This window comes from Hemiscyllium ocellatum, chromosome 32, assembly GCF_020745735.1.
Source record: "Hemiscyllium ocellatum isolate sHemOce1 chromosome 32, sHemOce1.pat.X.cur, whole genome shotgun sequence".
Lineage (NCBI taxonomy): Eukaryota > Metazoa > Chordata > Chondrichthyes > Orectolobiformes > Hemiscylliidae > Hemiscyllium > Hemiscyllium ocellatum.
The window spans coordinates 18,328,174-18,346,439 of record NC_083432.1 but is presented as its reverse complement, the minus strand read 5'-3'; the positions used below and the strand labels follow the sequence as shown (position 1 = coordinate 18,346,439).

At 40.4% G+C, this 18,266-nt stretch overlaps 1 protein-coding gene across 1 annotated transcript in view; it reads left to right on the top strand.

The window, feature by feature from the left end:
* LOC132830713 (integrin alpha-8-like) overlaps window positions 1-12,803 on the top strand; it is a 158,805-nt gene extending 146,002 nt beyond the window's left edge. The window contains exons 29-30 of the mRNA XM_060848536.1: window positions 3,729-3,851; window positions 7,400-12,803. Coding sequence (XP_060704519.1) covers window positions 3,729-3,851; window positions 7,400-7,453 — 177 coding nt within the window. The 3' untranslated portion in view covers window positions 7,454-12,803. The remainder of the gene's footprint in view (window positions 1-3,728; window positions 3,852-7,399) is intronic.
* The last annotated feature ends 5,463 nt before the right edge of the window (window positions 12,804-18,266 follow it).

The following is an 18,266-nucleotide window of genomic DNA, read 5'->3' as shown; positions in this document are numbered from 1 at the left end:
GGACAGTGCAGAAGCTAGGAGTAGGAGGAGGCCATTGATCCCTTCAAGCCTGCTCTGTAATTTAGTACAATCGCGGTGAATTCCTATCTCCATGCTAAGCTCCTGCTTTCTCTTCATACCCCTTGATGTTGTTAGTGATCATACATTTTAGTTCAGGACAAAGAGAATGTTTCAGAGGTTTCTGGGACATCAGTGATTTGACTTGAGCTAAGGGATAATGAAGGTATAATCCATAGATCACCAGCTAATGGAAAAGATGTAGAGAAATAAATATGCAGGGAAATTACAGAGAGAGGTAAACATCATAGAATAGTTATAGTGGGAGACTTTAATTGCTCGTATATATCTGAGATGGAGTAGTGCCGCGACTCATGAACTTAATCCGTTCCGGGACCCGGTTCGCGAACCGAAAAGTTTGCGAACTGAATCAATTTTTCCCATTGTTCGGATAGCATAAGAATGCTTGGATGGCTGTTCACAGCACACGCGCCAAAGACGAACTGAAAGAGATCACGTGGGGCCCGAGAGCTTTTGCATTCAACAAGCGTGTAGCAAAGCATAACAATGGAACCACGTGGTCACACACGGGCTTTTTGCGTTCGTACCTTGAACTTCGTACGTACGTTGAAGCAAAATTTTACGTACAATCCTGCTCGTAAACGGGGTCGTTTGTATGTCGAGGCATTACTGTATATAAAAGACAGCAAGGGACAAGAGTTTCTCGATTGTGCACAGATGGTTTCATAAACAGTATGTGTCCACTCCAACACACAGGGAGATCATGCTAGAATTGGTTCCTGAGCTGGGCCAGATAAACTGAAATCAAGGGCTGGCAGGTAAAGATTTGCGTACAATCAAGGAATATTCTGACAAAAGGGAAAAGTAAGACAAAGCAGATAGAATTCAAGGTAATTAAGAAAAATTGTGCTTAAGACAAGAATCAGATACTAAAATCAAGTTGAGAACCAGCTGAATACAGAAGGGAGGTGAGAGACTGAATAAATGAGGCAAAGAGGGATTATGAAAATGTCTGTAGTCTTTGTTTCCTTTAAGCTGCGCAGCTACACAGTCCTGAGATCCTCCACAAACACCAGTGAGCTGATAAATGGCTTCTGCTTCCTGGATCTACCAGGTAGAGGGCCACAAAGCAGTGAAGCAGGGAATGTTGCTGGCAGCCAATACCAAAGGAAATTCCAATGTATTTTATCAATACAGTGAAGAGAAATGGGTGGTAAAAGGAGGAGAAAGGTCAATGAGAAACTCAAAGAGGGATTTACATTTGGAGGCGACTGAGCTATTTATTCTCACCAGTCATAATACACTCAATTAAATGATTTAACCTCCCAAATTAGACAGCTAGTACAGACCTTCTTAGTTTTTTTTCACAAAGGAGTTGATACATGCAACACTAAGATTCTGCATAGCACTCACTGAAAGCAGGATACAATTATTGCATGACAGGTGAACATAGGTGCTTGTCATTATGCAAAGGAAAAGGTTCATGTACACAATATGTTTATCATGACCTCAGGACATTGCAAAGTGCTTTACAACCTTTGAAGCACTTTTAATGTGTTAATGAGGAACATAAGAAATTCAGTAGCGAATGTAGAAAATGCAAGGTCCCTGAGCAAAGAGATATGTTCAGATAATCTATTGAAAAATTGATGCTGATTGAGAGATAAATATTGAGCACCTGACTCTGCTTGCTTGAATGGTGAATTGGGATCTCTTATATCCACCTGAGAAAACAGATGGACCATTTGTTTAACACCCCATTAAAATGATGGCACATCTGAAGGTGCAGTTATCCCTCAGTACTGTATCAGTCAAGATTATGTGCTCCCATTTCTGCAGTGGGACTTGAATCCAAAACCCATTCTGATTCAGGGGCAAGAGAATGACCACTGAACAACACAGAGGGAATCAAAGGATCTCCAACTGAGAAAGTGCACAATTGTATGAGGAAATTTGCGATGGGGGCGGGGGTGATTTAGGGGTTGCTGCAGTGTACAGCTTTCTGCTATTTTTGTGGAGTGTTAGTCAGATGTTCCAGTGTATTGGGACAATGCCCGCTGACCCCAGAAAGAGGTCGGAGGCAGCCATAAGATCTGTTGGGTGTGAAAAAACACCTAACAATTGTTTCCCAGCTGTTTAAAAATAAAACAATAAATGGCCTTCTAGCCCTCACTCCCCATATGTTCCCTGTGCTCCATCTATGTCAATGCATGCTGCCACCCGAACCCTCATGCAACTCAACTTATATGCTTCCCTTTAAACCCAGGGCTCTTTATAATCCCTGTGCCAATCAAGGCACAACCCATGTCCCTCATTCTTGCCCTTACAGCCTCCATGACATCCACTCAGTGTGGATAGACCTCAGGGTCCATGCTGTGACAAAATGAAATAGAGTTCAGTGTCTATTGATGAATTCGCTATTTTTAAATGAAGTCATTCTTTTAAATCCTCTGATTTGGTTTGGCATTCTTCAACCATAAAGTTCCTCACAAAAATAAGCATTTGCATTCTAGTCCCAATTCAAAAACATTAGACACACTTAAATCTTTGAACCAACAGGAGAGCACTATGTTAATGAAAGGTTGTGAAATCAGTCATGTAGCACATTTCTTTAAATGTTGGCCCTCAGCATGAAATAGCGAGCATTTATTTCTTTTTAATCAGATGAGTTTATTTTTAAATTTAAAGAACAGAGGTTTAAATGTCCTGACAGCTTGACAGTTCTCGTGATAGCTAAACTGCTCCAATCACTTTTTCACACACATTCATGTCTGTGCTTAACAATCTTAAAGGGAACCTTAACATTCCCAAAGGTCAACCTGGATATACCCAAAAAAGGTACATTACACCTCCAAAAGGGTACACTAGGATTCTAAAAATAACTTCAGACCTTCTCCTGATTGATCTAAAGTATCTAAAGTAAATCATGCTTTGGACATCCCATTGGATCTGACTAAAGGCAGCTTCACTTTAACATGTGCAATTGAATCATTGATATGCAAACCATTATCGTCCCCTATGAAAATATTGTGTGCTGGGTTTGATTCCAGGTCTCTCCCTCTCTGTCCCCTCAAAAACACAAGCCTCTAGGTCAGATTTCTGACATAGAAAGAGCCCTAAGATGTTAAACATGAGGTACCAATGAGCTACACACTCACTGCTTCTTCCTTCCACATGGAGATAGCTATCAATATTTTAACATCTCATCCCTCAAAAAGGGAGGGAAGTCTAATTCTATGCAAAATTCAGAAACACCATTAACCTCAAAACTAATGACAATTGAGCTCTTTATTCTCACCAGTCATGTTTCACTTGATTGAATAATTTAATTTTCCCAGTTGGACACCTATTGAATATTGTATTGGAAAACAGTGATCTGTTTTTTGTTTTAAAAAATTTATTCATTATCATTGAACTTAATTTTAAGATTTTGTCTTACAGCTACACTTGTGAAGGAAAAAAATTCAATTAAACTGCTTTTCAATTCTAGCTATTAGGAAATATTTATGTTTACAGCTACAACATTCTTTATAATTCATTTAAGCATTGGGGTTGTGCGAATTTTGAAGGAGCTCAAACCCAACTGGTAATAAAAAAGTGAATGAGGTGATTGACAGTTGGGTAAATCCATTAGTGCTGCTTTCTCTTCTACTATGTAAATACCATCAATTACAATAATATCAATTATATTGTGTGGTTCTTTTTCTCAGGTAGTAACTCAAATTGGCCGCAGTGGTCCTGAGGTTGTTTTACCCATACCTGTCTGGTGCATTATTGTTGCTGTTCTTGGTGGTCTGCTCCTTGTGACTCTGATGGTATTCATCCTTTGGAAGGTATCTATGTTGCTGATGATGATACAGCATGTACAATAGTGAGAACGAGTATGAGACCCATTTGAAATAAGCCTCAGAATCATTGACAGATCCATGTTTGATCCATAAATAAAGCACAATGTGTAATTTTCACCTTCATCACGGTACGGGCAGAGTCTGCTGTCCTTTCTGTTAAAAGAAAAATGTCTGATCTCCACTTCTGATGTTTTTCCCTCTTTCATGGATGAGCAACCATTGACTCAGAAAGGCAGCCAACATCATCAAAACCCCTCCTGCCCCGGTTATAATCTCTTCTAACCTTTTCCATCAGGCAAAAGATACAAAAACTTAAACACATGTGCCAACAAAATCAAGAACAGCTTCTTCCCCGCTGTTTAGACTTCTGAATAGGCCTCTCAAATTTAAAATTTAATGTTGATCTCACTCTCTGTGTACCTTCTGTTCAGCCATAACATTGTACTCCTCACTCTGTTCTATTTCTAATGCACTTTGTATGGTATGAACTGCCTGCACTGCATGCAAAACAAAACTTTTCACTGTATCTAGGTAAATCAAATCAAAAAATCAGATCAATTCACTCTGCCAGCTTATTGTCTGAGTGATGAAGGTGACAATTACCATCTGCTTCATCTGATGTGGGGACAAGGAAGAGAGATTAAAATTGAAAAGAAAAAGAAAATAATTTGTTGCTGACAAATTTATCTTATAAAAAATGTTTGGGTGGTTAAAATGGTGGAAATTCTAGTGATCAAGAGCAAGTAATCCAAACTGTACCTTTATGCAACAGCTCAGTCCAGGAGAAGTGAGTTAGCTGAAAAGGATCTAGGAAGGGAGGGATCAGACTGAATATTCAAACAGCCATAGGGCTGGGAACCTAATGCTCAGGGGAATTAAAAATCCTGTTCCCAGAATTTGCCGTGTTGCTGACACTCCAGCACAGCTTGTATAGCAAATGGGCAGGAGATACAAACATGGTCAGAGCCAATTCTCAATCCCACAAGGTCCTTGAGTAGTTTATTTTGAGTATCTCTGGCTAGTTAAAATTAAGATATTCAAGTTTTCTTGACCAGCTGATCAAACAGTCATCTGCCTATTATTGCATAGCTGTCCAATCTGTGGAGCCCCAGTATATTTTTTAGGGATTGGTTAATCCATTAGGCCAATTAGTATCAGATAATGAATCCTGTTAACATTCCCTTCTAAGGCCACTCTCTATTTCATCTCTCTGTATGACTTTCCCAATGGTCATCAAGGCAGCAGCAGCCCCCAACATGGTAGTCATATCCTTTTGCCACAGGTGTCCTATAGGCTGTGCCTGCTTCCCAGAGATATCTGAATCTCTCTCTCACACACACTCTCTTTCTTTCACCCTCTCTCTGTCTCTCTCATACTCTCCCATTGGGTGCTGAGTTCACTTCTTCGCTACTTAGATAATTAGAATTTCATAGAATCACAGAATTCTCACAGGATGGAAAGAGGCCACTTGGGTCCATCGAGTCCACACCAGCCCTCTGAACAGCATCCCACCCTGACCCCCCCCCAACTTCCCTACTCTATCCCTATAACCCTGCATTTCCCATGGCAATACCACCTAAGCTACACATCCCTGGTCACTCTGGGAAATTTAGCGCAGCCAGTCCAACTCAACTGCACATCTTTGGACTGTGGGAGGAAATCGAAGCACTCAGAGGAAACCCACACAGACAAGGGAGAATGTGCAAACTCCACACACCTGTGCACTGGTTCCCAAACCCATGTTGCAAATCCAGCCCGATGTGTCTATGAGTAGAAAGATTGCTTTTTTTTCTGCTGATGTAGTCAAATTTTCTGACAATGGGAAGACAGCTGCACAGGATTCACTTTTTGTTATTCCGTTCAATTTCTCTTCTCAGTGACCTTTTGAGCTTAATTTTGATCTGCAGTGTATTTTATAATATTGTTATACTGTCTCCCTCAGCTCATCTCAGAATGAAGAGATCTCAGCTTGTTTTGCAGTAGGCAGGCAATCCACTTATAGTGCACAACTACAATTCAGGTGTAATGTTAATTGGGGCGCATTGAAGATGCAAATTGGATTCAATTTTGACTACCTGCCATTAATAGAATGGTAATAGCCTTGAAATACGAATTGGCCAAGTTAACACTGGCAATGCAGGTGGCGCTCTTTAGAATGTGGCTGGGTGTATAAACTCTGTTTCCGGTCATTGGTCCCTATAATATGAAAGTTGGGGTCCTGTAACATAAATAAGATCCCTGATCATTGGTTCACATTAACCCAGGTTGGACACGACCTATTGCAGTTTCTGACTGGGTTCAACAGATGTTGGAACAGAAGAGTCTCGCTAATGGTAATGTGAATTATTTTTGGACCCTTCAAGGTGCTCCATTTAGACAGACAAATATAATCTGAACTGTTACCATAGTGTCTAAGACCTTCATCCTTTGTGATTGTCACCCCCCACAACAAAACTTGCCTTTGGTTTTTAAGGCCCCAAATACATAAGCTGCATTGGTATTCCACACTCATTGACCCTGAATTAGAGTCATAGAGGTCTATAGCATGGAAACAGGCCCTTGCGCCCAACTTGCCCATAACACCTAGTTTTCACAATTAATCTAGTCCAAATTTGCCTGTGTTTCGTCCATATCCCTCCATAGATATCCCCTTTATATTTCGAAATTGTACTCTCTTCCACAATAACCTCTGTCATCCCATTTCAGACACTCACCATCCTCTGTGGACTCTTTTATATCTCTCCCCCCTCAACTTAATCCTATGCCCTTTAGTTTTAGACTCCCTTACCATGGGGGAAAGCTGTTGGCTACCTACCTTATCTATGCCCCTCATGATTTTATGGACCTTTATAAGGTCAGTCCTACACTCAATGGAAAAAAGTCCCAGGCTATCCAACCTCTGCTTTTAACCTAAATAGGGACAGGTCTTCATTGGACCAGAGGGTAGTGAGGAGGAAACGTGGGATGTTTCTTCACATTAGGGCAGGTGTCTGTGACCTTGGTGCATGTGGCCATCTGGGTTGCTGAAGAATTGCACTTACAATCAACATCTAGCAACACCCAGCTGTAGTGCCCAGCTGAAAAGATCTTTCAATCAAGTCAAGCTGAGAGGTACATACTTAAACACTTAAAACCATTTAAAATTAAAATTGTAGTAAGTAAAGAAACTGACTGAAAGTATTCCACTGTAGGGTAAGAATCATGGCATTTATTCTAGGGTGATGTGGGACTGCAAATCACCTACACTGGAGTTCGAGTTTCCTCTTGAAAAGCAAAGGGAAATGAGAAAAAAAACATTTTTAAAAATTAGATTTGTGCTTAATTTCTAAATATTAAACAAAGCTAATTCCTGGTGGGCAGCACATTATTGGGATCTAATCCTAAGTTTGTGGGTTACATTCTGATCTGTTATTGATTCGGCCAGGCTGTAGGTTTTCATCTTGTTCTTCTGTTTACTTTCAGAATTAGAATGCATAGCGAGTGTTTAATGCACTTGGTTTTATTTATTTCCCCTTTATCCTTTTTTGTTCCAGTGTGGATTTTTCAAACGGAAACTGCCACCAACTGAAAGGGAAGAGTTGCTGTAACATGTAACCCACTCCTATCCTCCTCAAGAAACTGCAGCCTCTCCAAGTCTTATTACAACTCATGGAGTCAAATTCCACTTTGGTCTTCAGGTGCACATGGGAAGCTTGCTGTTGTCTGATTTTTCACCATTAATATCAGAAAAAAATTGCAGGAAAGGCAATCCTCATGTATCCATTAGGATCTTCCATGAGTTGAGTTTTCTACTGACGACTTGTGTTGAAAATGGTTCCTGTCATATTTTCAATTCTGTGAACAGTTTTAAAAATATCTGTTAATCTTGTAAAATCTTTCGGCCCGGATTATATATCAAGCCAATCGAGAAGTGAGAGCAATGGTAACCTCACTGGACTAGTAACATAGGGGTCCAGACTCATTCTTTGGAGAGATGGGTTCATCACAATGCCGCCTCATCAGCAGATGGAGTGCAAGTGCAATCAATAAAAGTCTGGAATTGAAAGCTAGTCTCAGTGATGGTAACCATGAAACTCCAATAAATTGGTGTGAAAAGCTCATCTGATTCATTATTGTCCTTAAGGGAATGAAATCTACTGTCCTAACCTGGTCTAGCCCTACGTTTAACTCCAGATCAAGAGCAATATGGTTGACTTCAAAATGGCCTTGTAAACCAGGGCGTTCAAGAGTAATTAGGGGTTAGGTAACAACTGCTCACTAAAACCCACAAAAGGAATTTTATAAAACTCTGGAAGTGAGCAATTTTCTGAAGTAAACCATTGTCCCAGAGCAGGCAGATAGTAATCACATCCTTCATAGTGTTATGACGCTAGACCAGATTTAGCTCAGGCTTGTTTTGCCGTACATAACGGGGAGAATTGATTTAACCATGATTAATTGGCAAAATTATAAATGTATCCAGCCCCTTCCCATTCTATTCTTCTCACTCTTTTGCTTTGACCATCACAACTGGTCCTTTATCCAGTGCACTCTACCTTGTTTCTCCATTAGCCAAAGGCAAGCAGCCCTTCTAGCATTTCAGTGCCTGGATCTAGTATATTATCAAACTAGAGATTCACACTAGGTTATCTCAACTTATATTGTATAAGTTGCCATATCTCATAGCTTCTGATTTTCCCAAATATTATGCTTAAACAAATTGCAACTTGAGCCATATAGTCATATAGCATGGAAACAGGCCTTTGGTCCCACTTGGTCCATCTGACCAAGTTTCCCAAGCTGAACTAGTCCCTTTGCCTGCATTTGGCCCATAATACTCTAAACCTTTCCTAAAAACGTTTTTTTTAATGTTGTAACTGTACCTTCCTGTACCACTTCCTCTGACAGTTCATTCCACATATGAACCACCTTCCATGTGAAAAAGATATCCCTCAGGTACCATTTATATATTTCTCCTCTCACCTTAAAAATATATCCTCTAGTTTTGAACTCCCCTACCATAGGGAAAAGAAGTTTGCTCTTCATTTTAAATATGTCCCTCATGATTTTATAAACCTCTCTAAGGTCACCTCTCAAACTCCTACTTCCAGCAAAAAAAGTCCAAGCCTATCCAGCCTCTCCTTATAACTCAGACCCTCCAATCCCAGTAACATCTTTGTAAATCTATTCTACACCCTCTCCAGTTTAACAATGTCCTTCCTATAGCAGGGCAACCAAAACTGCCCATTGTTATATCTGCATTTTAAAGTTGTATTTGCTATGAATGCACCTTTCTCTTGGGTTTTATCTTTAAAAAGGATTTCAGGTTAGTTTCCCCAATGGTTGAGCAGTTAAAGGTATTTTCCAGTGTGACATTAAGCTTCATGGAAAGGTCTCATGTCTCTGATGATCTTGGCTAGCTATTACAATAGCTCTCCCTTCCTGTTTAGGAATGAACAATCTGAATTATGAGGAAAGCTATCATCAAATGCTTTTCAATGAATTTCTAACTGGGAGCTGTGCAAGGACTTGGTCATTCCATTGGTTAATGGGTTAAATTTTGATTTTGAAATTGGCATAAGGTAAATCAACCATTGGCATAATGATCTTGGCCTCCTGCAGTGAAAGTATCAAGGAAAATATTCTGTCTTCACCTGAGTATATTTTTCTCTCTCCATCTTCTTCCCCAAGACAAATTCCTTTTTCTTTCTCTCCATTTCTGAAATCAATTTGAGGGACATCAAGAAAGAGCATTGAATTAGTTGGCTATTATTTTTTTAATTACAGGAACTGGAAGAGGCCATTCAGCCCCTTAAGGCTACCTAGTCATTCAGTATGATCCTGGGTGATCAAACACTTTGGTGCCTTTTACATACACAACCCCTCTAACCTTGTGTACCACTAGAAAGGAACATATAATGAATGAACATTGCAAAATCCACAAAACTTTGCCATCGCCTGTAAATAAATATTGTTAGATTCAACTTAAAGTGCTATACAAAAATAAGATTTTATTTTTGAAGTTAAATATGACTCATCTACTTAGCATGATTGCATACTATGTTTTCTAGGGATTGTAAAATTCCACCTGACTTCTTCAGTCTGAATAATAAAATTTAATTGATGTTAATGATTCCACGTGTCATAGTAGCACCCTCCTCAAATTGAGTTAAGTTACAATAGACAGAAGCGCCCACAAAAAAAATGGATGAAAGAAGTTTTATGCTATTTTTCAAGCTTTGAACTATCAAGCCATGCAGTAGCACAGCTCTGAATATTTAAAGATTGATATTGCCAGTGAGTCTTTCTGGTATGGAGCCCTCGAGCAAGTACAAATGAGGAAACCAATTTGATTGATTGAAAGAGACAACATATTAACTGAATTTATATATTTCTCCTTATATCATTAGGATCTTCACTTTGGTTCCATTTGATTTTAGCTCTTCACAGGCTCACCCATGTCCTAGTTCATCATGCTGAAGAGTAGATATTAGATAGGCTATTTTAGGAGGTGCAATCTTGTTTAAGCAGAGCCTCAGAGAATCATATAGCATGAAAACAGGACCCTTCAGTCCAATTAGTCCACATTGACTGTGTTTCCAAACTAAACCAGTCCCATCTGCCTGCATTTGGCCCATATCCTTCCAAACCTTACCTCTTCATGTACTTAACAAAATGTATTTTAAATATTGTAACTGAACCTGCGTAATGCTTATGTCGAATGCATACACTTCTCCCTGGAAATCAGAAACAAGACTCCTGATTTAAAGTTGAGAACTCCTGGCTGCTTTCCTTTCTTCTTCACATCAAAAGAAGTGATAATATTGAAGTATCCACTAACATCCCTGGATGACATCAACTGACCGAAGAGAGACAACAGGCTTGATTTTCATGGAAATCAGCAGTCAGGAATTTCTTGATAACTGCATTATTGTAATGCCCACTCAAGACATCTTTATGGTGGGTTGGCAGAAAAGGACTGAGTCCAGGTCTGCTGTTTTCCACAGCAGTCTTGAGGCAGGGCAGAGGTAGGTCAATGCCAATGCCATCAGTTTAAAAGGGCTACCTCAATACACTGGGACATCGGCCCAGTTCTGATGACGAGTGGAAGTCTCATTGTCTCCATAATCCCCTCAATCCCCGTACATACCCATTACACCTTTTAACAACCGTATTACCGATTCCACAAGTAACTACTACGAACAAAACTTCCAAGCCACTTAATAACACAAAGCACCTAAATCTGTCAAAATATTCCAAACCACTGAAAGCATATGATTTGAGAGTTTTTAAAATGTTTCTTAGCTTCATGAAAGGCACAGCCTGAAAGTTGACATAATTGGAAATTGAATGACATTTATTTTGTTGCTGACTTCTGTTAAAGTGTTTGATAAGAAGCTCAAGTCCCATTCACTTCTTAGAATGCTAAATGTATTATGCAGCAAGGCAAAGACCAGAAACGTCCCCAGTTCAATCCTTAGATTATGCTAAGTAAGCTCATGTAAGCCAGGCTGACAGTAGACGGAGAAAAACATCTTTAGGTGAAGAATCAGTCAGGATTTTTGCACTAGATTGATAAACCATGGCCTTAGTTAGAATATGTTTGAACATTGTGAGAGGACAATTGCTAGGTTAAATGTAGTGCCTCTTGGAGCTGAATGGCCTGCTGACTCTTTCAAGATTCTGACAGGAATGGGTGTCATAAACATTGTAGGACAACTGATAACTCTCCCTGTTTTGAGTTCCTATTCTTTCTCACTCATTTGCTTTTGCTTGAAAGTTAAAAATAATTTAAGATACTGTTTCTTCTGGAGATTTTTAAAAGATTCTGGTGTTTTCTGGCAATAGCTTGTCCTCTGGGTCCGTGATTTATTAATATACGTATATTATTACCAGCTTGATGCAAATTACAGCTTTGCTTTCATCTCTAAGCAGAATAAAAACTGCATGAGACATATCAGAAATGTCTGTATTTATCACATGTAAGATTTAATGAAGCAAATTTTGACTTCTCACAGAAATCTGAGAATTCTAAAACTTCTGCTCCCAAGCTACAGTCTCCACACCCATAGTCCATTTCCTCAGAGCAATGGCAATACCCCCACGCTATTAATCCAGTCCTACAACATCGTAGAAGAGGAAACATATTCAAATAAAAAGAAGATGGTTTTAATGTTTTCCAAAAGTGAGAAGATTTCATGTTCCAGCATACTATCTGCTTTTGATTCACCAACAAAATGCCGGTAATGAGTGCCTTATACTGCAAAACTGCAATGAATGCGTTCGTATCCCATTACCACAACAGTCTTCTTTACTGAATGTTGATAATAGCAAACTCAGGATGGCAAATATTTACTTTTTTGTGAAGCACAGAGTCTATCCTAATACTCACATTCCCAAGGACACTCGTTCCATCAAAACATGCAAATACAGGCCATTCATCTTCAATGAACAGATTTTAATTCTTGTCATATGTCTTGTCCTACACAGCATTTTGCAGCTGTTGTCATCATCTGTTCAGCCCAATACAGAGTCCCAGTGGACAGCACAGGCTGTCCACCGCAGATAAAATGGGATATACCAGACCTCACCCATGATTCCACATAAACAGGATTGTTTGACCTGCGCTCCAGATCCACCTTTTGTTTATCCAAACTCAATCATTTGCTGGAGCTAGGAACAAAGATGTGTTGCATAGCAATCTCTCACAGCATGCCAATGTGTATTTATTTATAGCACATTACAACAGAGCTTAATTTTACCTTATACTGCTAATGGATCTATTCCACTTAAAAAGAATTAAAGAGGGATAATGGTCTTCTATTGTCCTACATGGCCATTTGTAAATATTTGGTGTTTTAATAATGTAGGGAATCTCTGTAAGTGATATTTGTGTGACAATGGATGTAAGTACACTAACAATATATTACTGTAGTAAATCCAGTGTTCTCAGTCGGACATTTAGTTTATCTCCTGTCATTTTTGCAAATGAATGAGTGCATTTAGATAGCCTTATAAATGTAAATAAACATTATTCATGTTGAATTCACTCTAATTCCATTGCTGCTGTTGTAATCTACAAATCAAGTTAATCCATTAAGAATGTGAAAGCTGAACAATAAAGTAGAAATGTATTTTGACCGCTTGTAACTAATATAGCAGGTCAATGAGCAACATTCTCTCTTAGCTACACTCATGGATACACATTGTTGTACAGGCATTCGAGCTCAGTGCAACATATTGTATATGAGCAGCTAGTTAAAGGTTACACTGATGTGATTGATATTGTTACGGAGACCTTGAGGAAAGCCAGATACAAGACTTCTTTCCTTCAAACTCTTAGGCTGTCCTGTCCACAGGTGCATACGGCATCATCAGAATGAATGGTAATGTGGCACTCCTCAAAACTAATCCATACCCAACATTACTACAAGTTTATTTTCATATTATTAAAGTACATTTGTGTAGAGGCATAGAGTCAAAGAGATGTACAGCACAGAAACAGGCCCTTCAGTCCAATTTATCCATGACAACTAACTATCCTAATTAATCTAGTCCCATTTGCCAGCACTTGACACATATCCTCTAAGCCCTTCCTGTTCATATACCCATTCAGATATGTTTAAATGTTGTAACAGTATCAGCATCCACCACTTGCTCTGGCAGCTCATTCCATACATGCACTAGTCATGTAATTCATAAAGAAACGTTACCAGAGCTACAAGCCCATCAATCTGTGATCTAATTGCATTGATGAACATCATTACACATCCAACAAACATTCACTCTCTCCACTCATGACACTCGGCAGCAACAGCGTGTACCACCTTTATGTTACCCTGCAGATATCCACCACGGCTCCTTAGACAGCACCTTCCAAACCTTCAATCACTAACATCTAGGAGAGCAAGGGCTGTCTGTAAGTTTGAACAGCCTGCTACCTGCAAGTTCTCCTCCAATCCTCTCACCATCCAGTCATTGAAACATTTTATTGTTATTTCAGTGTTGCTGGATCAAAATCCTGGAACTCCCTGCTTACCAAAACTGTGCATCTACCTATATCACATAGACTGCAGCTGCACTATCTTTAGAAGGCAATTAACAAAGGCTGATAAACGTTGTCCCAGCCGGTGAAACCTACATCTCACAAACCAATATTTACAAATGCCAATTTTCCTGTCACATCTTGAAATGTTAGGTAACTGTGTTCTGTAGATTGCACATAGAGTCACAGAGGTATATGTGACAGAAACACAACCTTCGGTTCGATTCTTCCATGCTGACCAGATAGCCTAAATTACTCGAGTCCCATTTGACAGCATTTAGCCCATATCCCTCTAAACCCTTCTGATTCATATACACATCCAGATGCCTTTTAAAAGTTGTTATTGTCCGCACATCCACTTCTTCCTCTGGCAGCTCATGCCATATACACACCATTCTTTGAGTGAAAAAGTTGCACCTTAGGTTCCTTTTAAATCTTTTCCCTCTCACCCTAAACCTATGGCCTCTAGTTCTGGACTCCCCCAACCCAGAGAAAATACCATGCCCCTCAAATTTAAATTATATTTATCACTATCTTACCTCACCCCCAAGTCTCTGACTCTATAAATTCAGATGGTCCTAGAAAACTTTTCTTGGACTTAGAAGGCTGTTTGATTGCTGTGTGGAAGATTGCATCTCTAGTTCACTTTCTGACAGTTTGGGATCTAAAGTTCCCTCATGTTATCAAGTTCACCATTGGTTCATCGGCTGATTAGTACTAGATGATTAACCACCAAGAGATATAGATTAGAATGTCTACAGTGTGGAAACAGGCCCTTCAGCCCAACAAGTCCACACTAACTCTCCGAAGTGTAACTCACCCAGACTCATTTCCCTCTGACTAATGCACCTAACACTATGGGCAATTTAGCATGGCCAATTGACCTGACCATCTTTGGACTGTGGGAGGAAACCGGAGCAAACCTCACACAGACATGGGGAGAATGTGCAAACTCCACACAGACAGTCACCTAAGGCTGGAATTGAACCTGGGACCCTGGTGCTGTGAGGCAGCAGTGCTAACCACTGAGCCACCGTGCCAGCCATAATACCACAAGAAGTTTTTGCAGTTCCTTCTCATGATTCCTTTGACAATACAAACAATTCCTGATTAAGGGCTCTTGCCCGAAACGTCGATTTTCCTGCTCCTTGGATGCTGCCTGACCTGCGATACTTTTCCAGCAGTACGCTCTCAACTCTGATATCCAGTATCTGCAGTCCTTACTTTCGCCTATTACAAACAATATACAATCTCTTCCGGATTGCTGTTCCTCGGATGGCAATATACTTTCTGTTCAGATCCTTGAGCCATATACCTGTTGCTCCTATCCCAAATGTCCCAAGTCTCACATTGTAGTCTATGGGCTGTTGTATATGATAGGATTGCTCCTTGTTATACATGTCTTTGATAGCCTTATAGATGTACATGTGCAGTCAATTCCTTTGGTGAAATAAGGAACTCAGTCTATGGTTTCCTATCCATCTGTAACTCTGATGATACTCGAACACATTGAGCTGAATGAATCTATAACATAGCATTGAAGCAAAAGTGAGGACTAATTCCTGATGAAGGGCTTTTGCCCGAAATGTCGATTTTCCTGCTTCTCTGATGCTGCCTGACCTGTTGTGCTTTTCCAGCACCACACTCTTGACTATAACATAGCATTGTCCGGTAGAAGTTTGTATTCTTCTTCAAGAACATCTTAACTGTTGTCACCTTTGTGCTCAGCTTCTCCATTCGATTGTGGGTATCACAGACAGCTTGTGATGTGTTCAAGTCTATTTCCATGCTGTACATGTCTATGACTCTCTGACTCTATAAGTCCACAACTGGCTGCATTTTGGGTGAAGCATTCATTAGTGAATTGTAACCTGTTATCCAACATTAGAGATATTAGACTTTGCATATATATGATGTAAAATATTGATAAGGTCCCCCAGTACTCTGTGCTTGGTGCAGGTCTCACATCGGTAATGAAATCCTCAATGTTCTCAGAGATCCCAGGCAACCACATTATTGACCGAGTTCTGGCTCTGCACTTGGCCATCCCTGAGTCTCCCTTGTGAAGCTTTCCTGGGAGGTCCTCCTGAAGTGGGGCTGGAGTGAGCAATCACAACTAAGTCTATAACTATAACGTGACACCGCTGCTCAAAATGTATCTTCAGGGCCAACCCATTGGCCCCCTTCAACAGTATGTTGACAGTTGATAGGACATCTGTGGACCTTCAAATACTCATGTCGGATCTGGCTCAGCGACTGAGTGTATGGTTTGTGCCTAGTGGACTTGTGAAACCCCACTCTGGGAGTACATCAGTTGCCATTTGTAGCTTTCCCTGTATTTTACAGTCTCATTGATGAAATTCATGAGACAAAGTTGAAATCTTTTTATCTTTGGAAGCATCCCTAACAGCTCCATCTCATCCAGGAGATAAATGAATAGTTTATATGACCACTTTCACACCAAAGATAAAGTCTCTCCCTAACTCAAAACTGAGAAAGGCGAAAGTGAGGACTGCAGATGCTGGAGATCAGAGTCAAGATTAGTGTGATGCTGGAAAAGCACAGCAGGACAGGCAGCATCCGAGGAGCAGGAAAATCGACATCAGGAATGAAGGTCTTTCGCCCAAAACATCGATTTTCCTGCTCCTCGGATGCTGCCTGTCCTGCTGTGCTTTTCCAGCACCACATTAACCTTGACTCAAAATTGAGAGAGCCTTCTTCTCAATCACAAATTGACCAGTTTGCAACACCCATGCAGTCCCCCCTGGAAGAGCACTGGTCCCAAGCCTGTAGCTGAAACACTGGCTGCTCCGATGTTAGGAAAGGATGCATTTTAATGCGCCAAGACATCCATGAATGTCAAGATGCAAATTACTACCTTCATGCAGCTTTTACAACCATCCTCGTCTTCTTGTGCTAAATGAGGCAAAACATTCATGAATCAATTTACAATCTCCGAAGAACCTTTGGAGCTCTTGAAGTAACTTTTGCAGGGGAGAACTCCACAGTGCCTTTAGACTTCTGAAGAGCTGCCATTTTGCCTTCACTGTGAACAATAGATTCCTTGAAGAATTTGCACATCATTATGAATGAGGCCTTCTGTTTGTAAACGCTTTCGGCACTGTTGCTTCGTGGTTAGCACTACTGCCTCACAGCACCATGGACCTGGCTTAAATTCCAACCTCTGCCAACCGTCTGTGTGGAGTTGGCACATTCTCCCCATGTCTGTGTGGGTCTCCTCCACATGCTCCAGTTTCTTCGCACAGTCCAAAAATGTATAAGTTAGGTGGATTGACCGTGCTAAATTGCCCAATTGTTCAAGATGTGCAGGCTGGGTGAATTAGCCATGGGTATTGTAAAGTTACAGGGTTAGGGTAGCTCATTAGATGCTCTTCCATGTGGACTTGATGGGCTGAATGGCCTGCTTCCACACTGCAAAGGTTGTATGACGGTGGGTATTCTGCGACCATGCACTCAGCTGTTTCCCCCCCATTTCAATATGTCATCAGGCTGCAAGGTGACCTTGTGAAATATTGGACATAGTCCATTAAAAACTCTCTGTGACTGAGGTAATCCTAAATGGTCATTTTTAAAATTATAATCTCCCAAACAGACAAATGAAGTATGCAATTTTGATTGTTTATCCAATGAGACTAACCAGGATTGATTTGCACGGAGTTTGTGAAAACTCAACTTTTGGTTAGTTTTGCTAAACCTTTGTCAACCAGAAACACAGGATTTCTCTCCCTGTGATCTTGATGAGCTGTAAATAAGCATCAGGATTAACATCTTTCTTCAGTACAATGCTGTATTTAGTTTTCAGTCTCCCTAACTGCATAAATAATATGGAATATTCCTTTCCATAGGAGCTTCTTTGCACCTGCTATTTAACCTCTTCTACCTTTTGAATAATATTGAGGGCAAGTCATGAAGAAAAGCTGCCATAATCCTATCAGACCCTAGGGTCCTCACTCCTTAGAGAGAGGGGCACAACTGGTGTGGGTTTAACCTAAGGATCACCATGTCTCAGCTGAATGGAGAGGTTTTCATGCTAAGTTCAGCCATTTTCAGGAGTTGACCCCACACTGTCAGTGTCTCTCTGCATCACAAACCAGCCATTCAGCCAATTGAGCTAACCCAGCAATGAATACATATGCAAATCCTTCCAACATGCATCACTGACAGGTAATGGCAGTGGGCGAGATTCCTGGTCAGCCATATGCAGGAATGAAATCAGAGTCTGTTCCATCATTACCCTTAGCTAGAGACAAAAAACTGCAGATGCTGGAATCCAAACTAGACAGGCAGGAGGCTGGAAGAACACAGCAAGTCAGGCAGCATCAGAAGGTGGAGAAGTCGACGTTTCAGGTGTGGGG